This window comes from Danio rerio, chromosome 7 (assembly GCF_052040795.2).
Source record: "Danio rerio strain M-AB ecotype USA chromosome 7, GRCz13ab, whole genome shotgun sequence".
In the NCBI taxonomy this organism is placed as follows: domain Eukaryota; kingdom Metazoa; phylum Chordata; class Actinopteri; order Cypriniformes; family Danionidae; genus Danio; species Danio rerio.
Window position 1 is genome coordinate 57,244,711 of NC_141027.1, and position 16,742 is coordinate 57,261,452.

At 35.8% G+C, this 16,742-nt stretch overlaps 1 protein-coding gene across 50 annotated transcripts in view; it reads left to right on the top strand.

Annotated features, from left to right (window-relative positions):
* The window catches only part of myo9aa (myosin IXAa), a 256,784-nt gene that overhangs the window by 157,430 nt on the left and 82,612 nt on the right, over positions 1-16,742 (top strand). For all 50 annotated transcript variants that reach the window (NM_001423815.1, XM_087258425.1, XM_087258438.1 and 47 more), the window contains 3 exon segments: positions 193-282; positions 6,226-6,342; positions 9,019-9,153. In NM_001423815.1, the coding sequence (NP_001410744.1) occupies positions 193-282; positions 6,226-6,342; positions 9,019-9,153 (342 nt within the window).

Consider the following 16,742-nt stretch of genomic DNA (forward strand, 5'->3'; position numbering starts at 1 on the left):
TTGTTCATCTACAGTACGTACTGTAACTAAACATTGGCTTGAGTCTTACTGTGATCCATATGTGTTACTGCTGATGGAACTGGAGAATTGGGGTACAGTGTTGATAACAACACAATGTTAAAATCTGTTAATTCATTTTTTATTTTTCAAATGAATAACTAAAAATAAAAAAGCTGTTTTGTTTCCCAACAGGTCAAGGAGGAAATGCTCTTTGAGGCCCTGACCACACGGAAGACTGTGACAGTGGGCGAGAAGCTGATAGTCCCCTACAAACTAGCAGAGGTAATCAAAAAATAAGAAATATCTGCCTTTGTAAAAACTAAAATGGCAATCATAGTCTAAACATTCCCTTAGTAGAGATAGTTATAACTACACAGGCTGAAATTAGCTCATGATCATGTAGAGGTTTCAAGTTAGGATATTTTCTTTCATTTCTTTTTTTAAGGACACATATAAGCATGAGCAAGTTGACAGGAAAGTAATTTACACTGATTAAAATGCTATATAGTAGCTAGCAGGATGGCTGTGAAGCACAGTAATGCATCACAACAAACTGAAAGTGATGTTCATATGAATGTGGTGAGGTTCTAAATATGAAGGTCTTTATGTGGCTGTTTTTGAACTCATCCAAAAGTGAGATTTCAATTTTAATTTCTAACATTTTCTATTTTATTCCTATTTCTTTCATCCACTGCCTCAATCACACGAAGCTTACAGTGCCGTAATATGTTTCTCAAGGGCTTCTTCATGCTCCATCATCATAATTAGAACCAGCCATAGGGTTTTTCAGAGGTTTTTCTAGCATTAGGAGTCTGTTCTCCTGTCATCTTTAAATAATGAACTGGTGAACGCTTTTATTGAAATCATACGTTCACAGTCACCATTTTGGTTAACTTAATAGATTCCTCGAACTTCATATGCTTAAAGATTTAAATGTTAAAGTCCTTGCAAATATAGACTCAAGTCATTCATAGAACCACAAATAAATGTTTTCTTCTCTTCTGACTGGGGCTGGTCAATGTATTGTATATACTGTATTAGCAATGACTTTCTGGCGGTAGTAAAATGAATAACGTTGTGAATGGTTTTAATGGACTATTCAGTTACTTATTTGACATTACGTATTAATCATTTGACTCTCTCAGTACTCTCTAGTTTTAAATTAAATTAAGCATCAAAGAAGCACATTATTTTAACTTCTGTTGTGCGTTTGTCAATAGTAAATGAAAGTGAAATGTAAATGACATTATGTCCTTGTTTTATGTTAGATTTACAGATACTAGTTGTCCATAAGAAAAAAGATTCCCACACTTCTTGAAAGTGCTTGAATTTCAGACATGTGGATTCAAGCCCTGGGAAGTATTTAAAAAACAAACATGGGATCTCAAAAGAGCTTGAATTAAATTTGAAATGAGTTTTGCTTGTGGTGATAACAAAAACAGAAAGAAAAAAAGAGAAAATTCTTCATTTTAAAAATATTGTGTTTATATTATCTCATTTAAATTACATTTAAAAATTGTGCAATAATTGACAAATTTGATAATTATTTCAGAAACCCCATTTGAATAATACTAGTATTGAATTTACACCTTTTATTAAAGTTTATTTGAACATGACCAAATTGTTTTTAAAAAATGCAACATTATAAACACCAAACTGTAAAAATGCTGGATTCCATGCCATCTATTTGTGTTGGGGCGACATGAATGATTTAATTTAACTTAGTTTTCACAAAATTAAGTAGATTGAACATAAAACAATGAAGTATTATGAAGTATGAAGAATTGTGTTGTTTCAACTCATTTTAAATAAGCAGTTTGAACAAAGAGCAAACATAATGTAGCTGTAAATATTAAGTGTAAGTGAAAAGTTAAGTACAGTAAGGATGTTCATGATGTTCTTAACATTTTATATTTTCCCTCATTCCCATATATTTTAACTCTTTTGTGTGAAGTAACGATAATAATAATGATCCATAAGTATAATTTACATTTAGGTTGTTTTTAGTTTCATTTTTGTTGTACTTGGCCTAGACTTGTCATGCACTGACTTTTTAAGCTTCAAAAAAGCCACCTGCATCAGATTGATGCTTCATTTAATATAATAAATAAATAAATAAATAATAATATTAATAATAAGAAGAAGAACTAGGGATGCATTTAAATTAAAGTTGTGGGTTAAAAGTAAAAATTCTGCAATGGATGCATTTAGCCGAAAAGCCAAACCAAAATGCTTTGTATAATGTATTAATCATTTTGTGAAATGATATAAAGTCATTTTGTTATACTTTTTATATTTAACTCGATATCTTAAATTATATTTAATTAAATAAGGAAAAAAAAGCCAATAAAACAACCACGTTGTATTGACAGTAAAATACTGATTTGTGAATATGTTTAAAGACATAATATAGCAAAATTATAATTATAAAATGCTACATATAGAGAACATTACTTTAAAGTGCTCAACATGAGCACATTGTTGTAACAGATTGACCAATGTTGTATTACCCATACTGTACACCCTTATGTCTTATTCACACGGGGCGTCGGCATCAGCATCAACGCTTCCTATTAACTTTTAATGAATTCGTCAGCGCCACTTCAACAGCGTTGCTCAACGGAAGTGTCAGCCAATCAGATCACCTCATGCAAATACCCCAGCTCAGACAGTAACTGATTGCGGACTAATTTCATTGGCTGATGCTGCTATGACGATCGCATCAGTCCCAACTTCAGACATGCCCTCCGTCAAGCACTGAAGCTGAAGCCCTGTGTTAATCGAGCCCTAAATGAAGGGTTATTTTGCGGAAAACTGAGTCTGATCTATTCTGCTGGAGCCTCAAACTTTATATTCTCAGAAAGATGGTATTACTTGTCTTAACCAATCTCACAGAGGGTCAAATTGTGGAAAAAGTCCTACTGAATCATCTCTAAGAACTGGCCACAGTCATAAGCGAGGAGCAGATGTTTGACAGTAGCAATAGCTGGGGGCAGATAACCTCACTGACGATCAGTGTTAGTCCCATTTTGATTAGTGCTGATTTGAAACCAAAACAAGCCTGCGTGGGATGTTCCATATGGCGTTGATCCAGAACACACACATGCACATGCGCGCACACACACACATGCACATATTTATGTAGAGGAATCACATATGGCAGACTGTCATATCTCTGATTGTTTGTGAATATGAATTAGTGAGGCTGTCACAGACCTTAATGGAAACCAGCTCAGATGCCTACTCCAGCTCTTCTGATTGTCTTCTAAATCAACATTTCTAATCAATCTGGTTGACTTTTGCAAAAACATTTTCTTTCAGCTTCCGTTGAAGGCAAGATCAAGGCTACATCTACAGTTGTAGGGGTGAAAGATACTGGAAAAATATGCCATATTACTGTTGAATATTGCGATAATGATATCTATTCAGTTTAAAACCCAACAATCAACTTTATCAAATGCATTGAGTGAAGTTAACTTGAAATTTACTTAAAGTTCATTCTACTCATTTGAAAAGAGTTTTGAACTCAGTGTTGATGGGAATGAGTTAATTAAATACCTCATTAGTGGAGAACTAACTGTGAACTTACTCTTTAGGATCAGTTTTTGAACTAAAATGGTTTGTAGCAATCAAGTTTCCTTAAACGGTTTTAGTTGCCTTAACTTATTAGGTTTTACAGTACTTAGTTAGTTTGAGTTTTCTACATTTTTTGGGTTTTGCTGTGCTCAAATTGCTCCATTTACTCAAATGGATTAGGTTCACAGTACTCATTAGGATTAGTGAACTTAAATAGTTTGCTGCAATCAGTTTCCTCAAACGGTTATCTTAGCTTTTTGAGATTTTACAGTGTTGCAATATATTATTTCCCTAAAGAAAAGGTATTTTTATTCACTTTTTTAAATCATTTATTTAGGGAATTATCGCACTAAAATAAACAGGTAATATTTGATGAAACATTTTTGATCTAAAAAAAAAAAAAAAAACTGTCAATGTGTAAACATTGACATACTACACTGTGATAAAATGTCAGTAAATTAGCAGTTTTCCGTATTATGTAATTCATGTTTTTATGTTTAAAGTAATATTTTTTTGTTTCTGCTTTTGAATTGCATTTTTGAAAAGTTAAAGGTTAAAGTAAAAATTAAAAAAATTAATTAAATGAACATTTTAATATTTTTATTTGAAATATTGTCTGGGTCTGTACAAAAAGCCTTGTAATAAACTGGTAGTACATCTGATTATTTTTCAGACTTATTTCTCTATATATTATTTCTTAAACATTATTTCAAACTTAATTTGTTAAACTGCAGAGTTGAATTTTCAACTTTAAAAGTCAACAGAGCAGAGATCAAGGTCCCACAATGCAATTCACAACTGTAAACAAAAAGAAAACACTTGTGAATCACAAAATACTTAAATTAATTATATAATCATTAATTTAACAGATATTTTTTTACAGTGTACGAATGAAAGATAACAGATATTCATTTTTATTTTCATTTTGCTTAGTCCCTTTTTCTTCAGGGGTTGTCACAGCAAACTGAACCGCCAACTTATCCAGCATATGTTTTACACAGCCGATGTTCTTCCAGCAGCAATCCTATACTGGGAAACATTCATTCACACTCATTCAAACACATACACTTTGACCAATTTAGGTAATTCAATTCACTTATAGCGCATGTCTTTAGACTGTAGGGGAAACCAGAGCACCCGGAGGAATACCAAGCTATGTATATAAAATTGGTTGAAGCAACACAGTTATTAAGTTTTTTGGGGGGGAAAGCTTATTTGTATTATGTTCAATCTACCTAAATTTGTAAAATCCATTAAGTTAACTCAATCAATTTGTGTTGGGACAACATGAAGAAATTGTGTGGAACCCAGTCTTTTTTACAGTGTAGTAGCAGCTGTATTTCTGCTTCATAATATTCCATTGTGATTTAAAGTGTCAAAATATTGAAAAAAAAGATATGTTAAAAAAAGAAACAAAAAGAATTTCTAACCAAATGTATCCATCTTTAAATTAGTTCCACCTGAAAAATTTGGACCAACTTACAACAGTGGACCACTGACTTCCTAAACTAAAATATACTGCATACAGTAGTAGGTTTCTCTGGCTTCATTTACCCTTCCTCATTATTATAAGTGACTCATTTCCAATTTACTCAGAACAGATTCAGGCCTTGTACTGTACTGAACTTTCTTTTTTGGATTTGGATATGTTTGCTCGTTTCTGCAGTGTAAGGTCAGCATTTTACCTGTTAATGCGAGTTGCACACCATTAAAAACAGTAGCAAATGATGTCAACTCTAATGCTTTCATTTTGAAATCAAGATTTGCATGAGTTTACATCAAATAACATTGCATACAAGGACAAAAAATTGCTTTTATATTGCCATGTAGAACATTTTAATGCATTTACGCATGTTAATGAGAGAGAAAGGGAGCATAAGTGCAACATCCACCCTGTGAACAATATAAACTAATATAAAACTATTACATACATCATGTGCATAAATCACACCACATGAACATGACATTAAAATGCCTACTGGTTAAAAAAAAAGAAAGAAATTAAATTAAAAGAAAAGGGTCAGATTACAACTTTTCTGTCATAAACTACAGCAAATCAACATGTCAAAAAATTTGCTTGGCTGTAGTGTGGACTCCACTATACTGTATATCTGTGTCTGTCTGTCTGTCTGTCCATCCATCCATCCTTCCATCCTTCCATCCATCCATCCATCCATCCATCCATCCATCCATCCATCCTTCCTTCCATCCATCCATCCATCCTTCCTTCCATCCTTCCATCCATCCATCCATCCATCCATCCATCCATCCATCCATCCATCCATCCATCCATCCATCCATCCATCCATCCATCAAAATATATAGTCAAGCCCAAAGTTATTCATATCCCAGGCAATTTCTGGCTTAAAGTTATTTTTATTCAACTTGTATTAATTTTTAATAAGGCATCAGATATGAGTCACATTTAAAGGACAAAAAAAAATATATATACTACTCCATACACTAATAGACACAGTCAGAATTGATCATCAGAGTCTGTGGTATAAACGCAGCCAGTAGTCCCATTTGAAATTTGCAGGCAACTCACATCCATTAAATGAAGGTCACGTCCAAGAACACAAAGTTTCATGTCATTGTGATGTTTCTGTTTCCTATTTTTGATGATATATTTTAATTTTGTTCTTGTAGGCTGGGACAGTAAGAGACTCTATGGCAAAGTCACTCTACAGTGCCCTTTTTGACTGGATTGTGTTCAGGATAAATCACGCCTTACTTAACCAAAGGGATTTGGAGGAGTCAGCCAAGGTAACGTCATTTCTGTAGCAATAAATCCCAGAGAATGGTAAGGAGAAGGGCTGGATGCTAGCAGGGCCGTTTTGCTTCATGCATGGCAGTGGAGCCCTAGTGAGTCACCTGACAGCAATTACATTACGCAGCAGGAATATGAGTCCATCTGACAGAGACGCACCCTGTTTTTCTGTGGCTCGCGCTGCTTTAATCTCTAAATTATGGATGGAGGCATTATGTAATGGGATATATTCAGCCACACTGACTGGGCCCCTGCTGTTATGTAAAATTTGCTTGGAGATTTCTGCAAAGCGTTACGTTAGAGACCAGCTTAAAATACAGTGTGTAAACACACATTTATGGCTAAATGTGTTTGCTTGATAAAACAGCTTGTTGCATTCAGAAACACTTCTTAAAGAGAATAAATTGCATTTATACACCATTTTCTCGCCTTCAGGTGGTTCCAGAGCTTTCTTTATTTTGCTGCACACAAAAGAAAGTCATGTAGCCTTTGGCATACAAAGGGGAAAAATACTATTAAAGTCAATGACATCCAGTTTCCAGCATTCTTCAGATTATCTTCTTCAGTGTTGAGCAAGGTGTTTACCTTCTGAAGAACCAATGTAGTATTTATTTTAGTTACTTTAGCAGACTGCAGAAAACAGAAGCTCAGGGTATTTTGATTCTTTAAAGGGGTAGTTCATCCACAACTGAAATATTCTGTCATCATTTACTCACTCTTGTCACAAGCCTTTTTAAGTTTATTTGTTCAAAATGTTGGAATCCTTTAACCATTGAACTCCGTAGTACTTATTTTTCCTACTTTGGAAGTCAATGTTTACAGGTTTTGTGTTCAAACGAACAAAGAAACTCGTAAAAGTTTGATAACATTTGATGGTGAGTAAATAGTGTGTACATTTTCATTTTGGGTGAGCTATCTATTTAATAGATAAAAACACAAATGAAAAGCAGCCAGTTGGAAATGCAAAATGTAATTGCATTTTGTTTTTTACCAGTGAATTTTTTTGTTCTTTTATTTAAAAACAGGCAGTTAAAGTACTACTTTTTTTGCTAATGATGACAATAATTATGATAAAAATACATTTTACTACTTAAAATTGTATTACTTTTACTACTTAATGTATATGCAGTGTACAATGTAATATAAAATGCTGTTATATACAATGCTAACACCTCCCGAAAACAAAACAATGATGATTTTTCCACTTATTATTTTTTAATAAATATAACAGTGTAAATAAATTACTATATATAATATTTTGACATCCAATTTATTATAAATGTTAATTTATAAAACACATTTGTGTGGAAAAGCTGTTAGTTTGCTAAAAGTTTTTTTTTTGTTTTTTTTGTTTTTTTTGCATGTTACAGAATGTTTATTCATTCTCAGAAACATTCCCTGTAGAGAATGTTTGCACATGTTGTTTGCACACTCATTTGCTGCAAACTCAGAAGGTTATGTAAAAAAAAAAAAAAAAAAAAAAAACAGGATCAAGAATGACACAAGTGTAAGGTGCTGTTTGCACTAGCGCATTTTCTTTTAAAAACTGCGTTTTAGAATGAAAGCACTCTCTGTTTACATTGGTGTTTTTATTGCTTTTTAACAAAACCGTCTTTGTCTACATTATACAGCTCATAAAAGTATCCATACTTTTCATAATGCTCATATGAGAGGGGCTTCACAAATCAGGGAAAGATGTGCAGTACTCCATGAGACAAGTCAGAAAGTGAATGAGGATTGCTGTGCCTCCATTTTCAAAAGTTAGCATTTCATCTACACTGAAACAGAGCATCAGAATTTCCTAACCAAAATGGGCTCAATAGCATTTTCAAAACACTCACTTTTTACTGGGCAAATATGCAGGAGTGTGGATTTCAGGAGCAATGGTAACAAACTTGATGCACTTAATTTAAATTGCACACGTTTCAGTTCACAAGTTCAGGCACAATGCACCAAACTATAATCAGACTTAATTGAATCAAAACCTTTGCTCTTTTAATTGCGTCCAGGGCTTTAAGAGGGTTATTTTTTGAACCTGTAGAGTAAACAGCTGTAATGGGGTATATGCACAACTAGTATTTTTCAGGCAATGATTAACTTCCGGTGAGCTCTTAATATGACTATTTTCAATCTTATACTGTAAGGTTCCTTTTATAGCATCAGTGCTCTTATATAATCACAATACATTCAGTTAAATAGGCTTAAACATGCATTTAGTTGTTCAAGCATGAAACGAGATGAAAGACTGCTCTGTCCAGGTCAGCAGGCTAGCGCAGAAACTCCTTTGAAAATACTGGGGTAAAATGTCGTATTTTAAAGACATGGCGGGGGGAAATGGTATTTAATGCAGTGCTTCTTGTCCCATCTGCGACCTACTTTATCATATATCTAACAGGCAGTGAAGATTGCTGATTTTTTTTTTTAAATCTGACCTTAAATGTGGAGATTTTATATTGGAAAGACAGTTCATTGGAAGCCCTGGAACTGGCTGGCTGAAAATGAAAACCCCCATATAACCCATTGGGTAACTTGCATGTATCCTTAAAAAGTTAACCATAGACATACTTATTGCTAGCATGTTGCACAATAACGTATCAATGTAGAGCTCTGTCCAGCTGTTTGATTTTGCCAAAATGACTCCAAAAACATACTTTATATCATCACCTTTTCAGATCCTGTCCATCGGGGTCCTCGATATCTTTGGCTTCGAAGACTACGAAAACAACAGCTTCGAGCAATTCTGCATCAACTTCGCCAACGAGAGACTTCAGCACTATTTCAACCAGCACATTTTTAAGCTGGAACAGGTAATTTTGTTTTTCCTTTCACTTACAGCTGGACCCAGAGATAACCATCAGCCTCTCTCCCCGCACACAGCTCAAGATTATAGCTTAATATCAGATTTATTGGCTGCTATTATGACTCAAGCTTTTTTGACTGCACACAGAATCAAAAGAGCAACCACATAATGCTCGACTGAATATCAGTTGGTCATCTATACGTTTGACCGGTGAAGTGCATGAATTTATGATTGAAACAAGCCAGGTATTATATACTGTAATCAAACATGTAGGGACATGTGCTTTTCATTGCGTGTGCTTGCTTTTGACTTGCATTTAAAGGGATAGTTTACTTAAAAATGAAAATGTACTGACTATTTACAAGTGGTTTCAGACTTTTATTATTTTTTTTTTCTGTTAAACATTTGAAGAGTGTTAGAAATGGGGCTGCATAATACTGGACAAAAAGTGATATTGTGATATATGTTGCGATATGAAGATAATTTCACAAGATACTTATACAGATACTTCTAACTATATAGTTCTATACTCTAAGTTTGTTAAAGGATAAATCATGGTTTGGGGTTAAATTTAATATGGGGGCATGTGAGAGATCTGCAGAGTAGATGGCAACATCAACAGCCTGAGGTATCAAGACATTTGTGCTGCCCATTACATTACAAACCACTGGAGAGGGCAAATTCTTCTGCAGGACAGCACTCCTCGTCATATTTCAGCCTCCACATCAAAGTTCCTGGAAACAAAGAAGGTCATGGTGCTCCAGGATTGGCCAGCCCAGTTACCAGAAATGAACATTATTGAGCATGTCTGGAGTAAGATGAAGGAGGAGGAAGAATAATCCAAAGAATCTTGATGAATGCTGGGAGTCCTGCAAGAACGCTTTCTTTACCTCTCTAGATGACTTTATTAATAAGTGAATTGAGTCATTGCAGAGATGTATGGATTCAGTCCTTCAAGCTCATGAGAGTCATACACAATCTTGGTTCTTTTTCCACTGCACCATGACTTTATATTCTATACTGGACATTATTTCTGTTAATTGACAAGACTTTACCCTAAGAAAAGTCAGACCTTACTGTCCTAATGAAATAATTAAAAATCAAGGCATGATCATATTTTATTTTGGTAAAATAAGTGTAGTCTAGAGCCCTTTGCCTTTCATATAAGCCACTTCTGATGCCAAATGATCAAGTAGAAGTCAATTTATTATTTGTTGTTTCTAACACTTAGATAGGCGGCAAGACGTTTGTCAGGTTGTGTTTACATTATATAACCCCTCAGTTTAAGTTTGCATAAAACTTACACAGTCATTGGTCTTAAAACACATGAAAGTAAAAATCTTTCACTCTATTATTAGGGTTAAACTTTGTGATGACACCCAAAAATCACGTTCTCATCTGTGAGATACTCTCTGCAAAGTGATGCTGATTCACTATAATCCCAATATTACAGTTACACGCATTGCAATGCAGAAACAATATACAGCCATAGTTAAAAAGCTGTAACCACTGACTTTCATCATAGGAAAAACAAATACCATGTAAGTCAATAGTTACTGGTTTTCAACATTCTTCAAAATATCTTCTTTTGTGTTCAATGGAAGAAAGAAACATATTCAAACATATTTGTGAAATTAACAGTGAATAAATGACAGAATTTTGGTCTTTAATTAGTCTAAGGAGCAGAATACCAGACACTTTTTCAATGAATGCAAAATTGTACCTGTAGCTTTCTTATAGCTGATTCTTTTATTTAAAACAAAACTCCTATCAGTAGACATGGATTGGACTGATTGATAAATGATCATGTGAGATAGACTGTCATTGATAGTTGCAGTCACAAACAAAATAAACAGTTTGATATTGAGACAATTAAAAAAAGCTGCTTTACTCCAACCCCAGACAAAGAATTGCAGCGTCGTAATAATACTGTGTGTTTTCTCAATGAGGTCGTTCTCTTAGGATGACTAAAGAGGCAACCAATCACAGTAATGACAGCCTGTCAAAGCCGTGCCTTTGTGACGCACCTCAAAGTATATGTTTGCTCAAAGAGGGTTTGTTAGTTTAAGTTTCTAGTCAGTCCAGTGTCCAGATTTGATAAACTCGCTTTGACAGATTTGCTTGCACAAGGTACATTTATCCGCATAAGTCACACACCGTCCAGGAAGTGTTGCTTTATGCAGATGTGCAAATAATAGTGGCTTTAACGCTTCATTTTGGCTTTTGTTGACAAATGATCTGTAAATTCTGAACATAGTTAGCATTGCTCATCTGCTAAGTTTGAGAAATTGTTAGTTACTGTATGAGGATTTTTTTTTGGTGCAAGCATTCAGTCAGTGTTGTCATGACTGTCCATTTTCCCATGACTCCACAATTAGGCACGACTCAATTTATTGGCTCATAAATGCAAAACCAAGTATCCCTGACAAACAATGGTGATATTCAAATAGAGTACATCTTTTAGGTGCTGCACTTGCCTAGCAACTGCCATTGAAATATATGGGACTGCTAACAGAGCACTGCAGTGGTGCACTTTTTTCCAACATGTAAGTTATCGTCAACCAGGGCGAGTATTACAGAGAAATTCTGACTTTTTTTTGTATCCTATATGTTTGGTAACCATAGTAATTTCAGTTAGCACCACATTTAGGACAAAAGCTATGACAGAACAGCATTTTTAAAGATTGTTAAATCATAAAGCTTCCGTGAAATTAAAGTTTGTTAAATGTTACTATCAGTATGTTAGATTTTAGGATGTCTGTAAGAGAGTATGCTACAAGTCAGTGCATTTAGAATAATATTTGGATTTAGAAAATATAAAACTGGGCATCACAGTGGCTCAGTGGATAGCACTGTCACTTACAGCAAGAAGGTCGCTGGTTCAAGTCCTGACTTGGTCAGTTGGTGTTTCTGTGAGGGGTTTGCATGTTCTCCCTGTGTTTCCCCCACATTCCAAAGACATGTGCTATGGGTTAATTGAATAAACTAAACTAGCTGTAGTATATGTGGGTGCGCATGAGAGTGTATGGGTGTTTCCCAGTACTGGGTTGCAACTAGAAGGGCATCCGCTGTGTAAAACCTGATCTGTATAGGTTGTTGGTTCATTCTGCTGCTTTATAAAGTGACTTAGTCGAAGGAAAATGAATGAATGTAGATATGAAACTGATATAAACATACTACGCTTGCAGTTTTTTTTTCCACATTAAGCTTCTGACATCCACTTGTAACACAGAAGAAGAGAGAAAGTTGACATGCTTGTTGTTAAAGTTACTGGCGATTCGAACAAGCATTGATGACATGCTCCACATTCATATCGCCTCTGGGCATCTTCTTCAATGTGCGCTCACATTTGCGCTTGAGCGCCTTCACGTGTTGTGTACTGTAACTACTGAGAACCATTTTTATTTACCTTTTTTTTTCAAGTTAGCAACATAAAAACGGTGGACCAATTCCAGCGGTTTTCAGACCTACCGCAACTTGGCGTAGGAGTGCGGTTCCCCAGTTGATTGACAGCTGCGTATTAACATGTCACAGTAGTCATGTGTATAATCATACCAACAAGACAGGACGTGCGCAAAGCAACCGGAAATAAAAGGTCTGTTCAGTTCGCTAGGATCATCAATCATCATCAAATGTGAATAAGAAGAGTGAGTTTTACAAGTTTAAAATGTTTTAAAACAGTGCATGTGTTATGCAGTGATTTACTTCAGCTTTACTTTATCACCACAGCCGCTTGTCAGAACAATTCTAAAAGAAGAACCTTCAATCACGGTTTGTGAATGTTAAAGGGCACCTATGGTAAAAAATCCACTTTTCAAGCTTTTAGGACAGACATGTAAGTATAGTGTATTGACCGTCATATTGGGGTGATATAAACACACCAAGTTCTTTTTTTTTCAATTTAACCACACAAAAACGGTGGACCAATTGGAACAGTTTTCAGAGCGACCACAACTTGATATAGGAGTGCGGTTTCCCCGCGCATCAATCTCGATTGACAGGCACAAATCACCTAATCCTCAGTTTGTCGTTTCATGTCCGCCATTTTCAGCGTGAGTCAAAGTGATATCACGAAAGGAACATCCTTGCTCTATTTTTAGATGCAAGGCTCATTGGGCTCAACACAAGACCAATATTCTCCACATAATCGCTCTAATCGGAATTATTGGTTGTACCTTTTGGTAGGTTTGCAAACATGTGTACTTTTTATTGTGTCTACCTTAAACTTCAGCCGTTCGCATTTCTCACATTCACAAAAGCTCCCAGTGATCTTAACTAGGTGCAGCTAGAAAAGTGCAAGCGCGCTGCCTCATGTGCATGTCTCTCCATTGGAAATAAAATAACAAACCTGCCGGCAGGTTGCACACCAGCAGCTCCGCTCTGCGTAGCGAGACTGACGCAGCTCCATGCATTTTCGAATCCTGGGTGTAGGTTTCTGTCGGAGTGCACGCGGCAGCGCTTCAAGCCGGTGGCTGGGCGCCGCGGACAGCCGCCAACTTGGGGCGCCATTGTGTATGCTTGATGGAAACCTGTGTTTAGAGTTCTAAAATGGGTGGCGCAACGATTCGGAACACTTCATGTTTCTGCCTCGTCACAGAGAGTGTCTGGTGTGCCATGTTGCGGCTTCGAGCGGTGCATCCGGTGCCTCAGTCAAAGTTAATTCAGTGTGCGTAGTTATTAGTCTCGGTGTACAAGCTCGGCAGTTGAAACTAGCACACAGTTGGCTGTAAAACTTAAAAAAAAACACAAAAGATTTTGTACTCTCTGCTTGGTCTGTTTCCGAGTTGTACATGTACGGCTGAATGCTGATCCTCTCACTCCTTCTCTCAGTCTGCCTGTCTGTTATAAAGACAGAGCGGGTGAGCTCTTGGCTCCGCTCCCTTGTTACGTTGGGCAGGCAGCCAAAACTAATTTTCATGTGAAGCAACACACCCCTAAAACAGCGAGCTGTGTACACGCCACCAACGTGACAATTTTTAACACATTATAATAAAAAATCTGAATTGTGTTTTAAACTGAACCTAAACTGGCACACTCAGAAGAACCTTAATACTAAGATTACTGGAGATTAACCTGTATCCTGTTACATTTGCGTGCAAAAAAAAAATGGAAAGCTGAACGTGCATGCTGTCTGTGTGTTTGTGTCTGCGCGGTGGGTGTGTTTGTGTATCTGTGTGTGTGAACTTAGCTACGTCATTGTGTGTGAATCATCGTTGCAACTCAACAACAAATGCATTAAATTCTAATTGGTAAAGTTCTTACTGTAGTATTTCTCCCAAACATTACGTGAGATCTGCTTCCTTTATGTTGTTAAGCAAAAGCTTTTTTAAAATAATTCTCAAAAGTATATTATTTGTTAGGACGAGGCAGTGGCACAGTAGGTAGTGCTGTCGCCTCACACCAAGAAGGTCGCTGGTTCGAACCTCGGCTCAGTTAGCGTTTCTGTGTGGAGTTTGCATGTTTTTTCTGCGTTTGCGTGGGTTTCCTCCGGGTGCTCCAGTTTTCCCCACAGTCCAAAGACATGCGGTACAGGTGAATTGGGTAGGCTAAAATTGTCCGTAGTGTATGAGTGTATGAGTGTGTGTGTGTGTGTGTGTGTGTGTGTGTGTGTGTGTGTGTGTGTGTGTGTGTGAGAATGTATGTGTGGATGTTTCCCAGAGATGGGTTGCGGCTGGAAGGGCATCCGCTGTGTAAAAACTTGCTGGATAAGTTGGCGGTTCATTCCTCTGTGGCGACCCCGGATTAATAAAGGGACTAAGCCGACAAGAAAATGAATGAATATTATTTGTTATTATGTGAAGGTTGTATAATGCGTTTAACCCCAACCCATTCTGAAAAACTGTTTGAGTTGAAACCAGAAGTCTCCAAGTACATTTTTGGTATTCTCTATCCACTCAGTGTACATTGGTTGTATACTTGCTTTTGTGGTGCGTTGTGGGATTGATTGAGTGCATTTCAGAACATCCATTATAGTTTCAAACACCCCTATAAATGGCTTTTTCCTCAAATAGTGCACTGTTTAAAGTGATTCAGTGGGTGATTTCAGACATGGTCATAGACAAAGTGCAGGACGGGGCGTCCCCGGGACTAGAGTTGGTGGATTTATAATTTTGTTAATAGGTTTTTGGTAGGAATTCATTCCAATGTCTAGAGAGTATTGCCACAACAGTTTTGCTGTTTGTTCCTTGATAAAAGTGGAGGAATTCTGTTTCATCTGCCAAGTTCCACGCTTTAATTGCTCTAAGAGTTGGAAAGTCTTGGATTCAGATGTCAGGAATGAGTTCACATCCTGAGTGTTTTGCCAAGTATGCTGTGTGGTAATACTGAATGTTTAATATAGACCATACCCAGGTTATCTACACAGAACATGGAATGTAGCGTTTTTGTGTGCGCTTTGACATGCAGATTCATAGATTGTGAGTTAATATTTGACTAAACATGTTCTCCTTAGGTTGGGTTGAGTTTCAGGAATTCCTTAAGGGGGAATATTACAATTTTCAAAAACGGCTCACCCTCAGTTGACATTACGTTCATTTAAGTCAACATTTTTAAAAACTCATTTATTTTGTCTTCGGCATGATGACAGTATGACATGAAGGCTCTAGTATTCAGCTTAGAGCAAATAAAAGGATTAATTAGGTAAACTAGGCAAGTTATTGGACAGCAGTGGTTTGTTCTGTAGCCAAACAAAAAAAATAATCCTAGCTAATAATATTGACCTTAGAAATTGTTTAAAATGTTTTATTCCAGTCAAACTAAAATAAATAACTTATTCCAGAAGGAAAAAAAGAGTAAAGAAAATGCTCTGAGAATGTTCTTTCTGTTAGACATCTCTTGAGAAAAACACAAGCACACATACAAGTACTTCACTTCTTCAGTATTCATATTCATATAATTGTATTTTATTTTGTTTTGACTATATCAAATATCATGTAGCTTTTGACTTGCATATGATGAATATAAATACTAAAGAAAATAAGTGAAGTTCTTGTTGGATGGACTGAGTGAATTTACACTACAGCAAATTTTCATTTTTTTTTTTGGTGAAATGGCCTTGAACTACAGAATTCTTTTAATAGCGGACAAAGCTACAGTTATACTAGTTGTATAGTGTTAGATTATAGGCGGCTTGGCAGGGAAACAGAAGTCCTGCCTGGCATACTTGCCATCTGATGCCCATTAATGCAGCCATGCTGGGGCCAAACATAACACCACACACACTTTTTTTTTTAGTCAATTAATGGGCTTTTTTTCATCATGCCATTTATGGAGATGCAGTAAATGGGTTTGGTTTGATTTGATTTGGAAGCTGTTTGAGTGCTTTTTTCTTATGCGCTAAAATAAAGTGCATGTGGTTGCTGAAGTTTCACAGCACTTCAGATCAGGCTTACATTATTAGTAGATCTACATGGAATCTGCAACCACAGAAATTCTTTTTTTTTTTTTTGAGCCCATCTTTCCATATATTTATTTAAATAGTTGTCAGTGTTTGTAAATTAGTGCTGTCAAATGAGTGTGTACTATCTGTTTATAAATATATATATATATATATATATATATATATATATATATATATATATATATATATATATATAT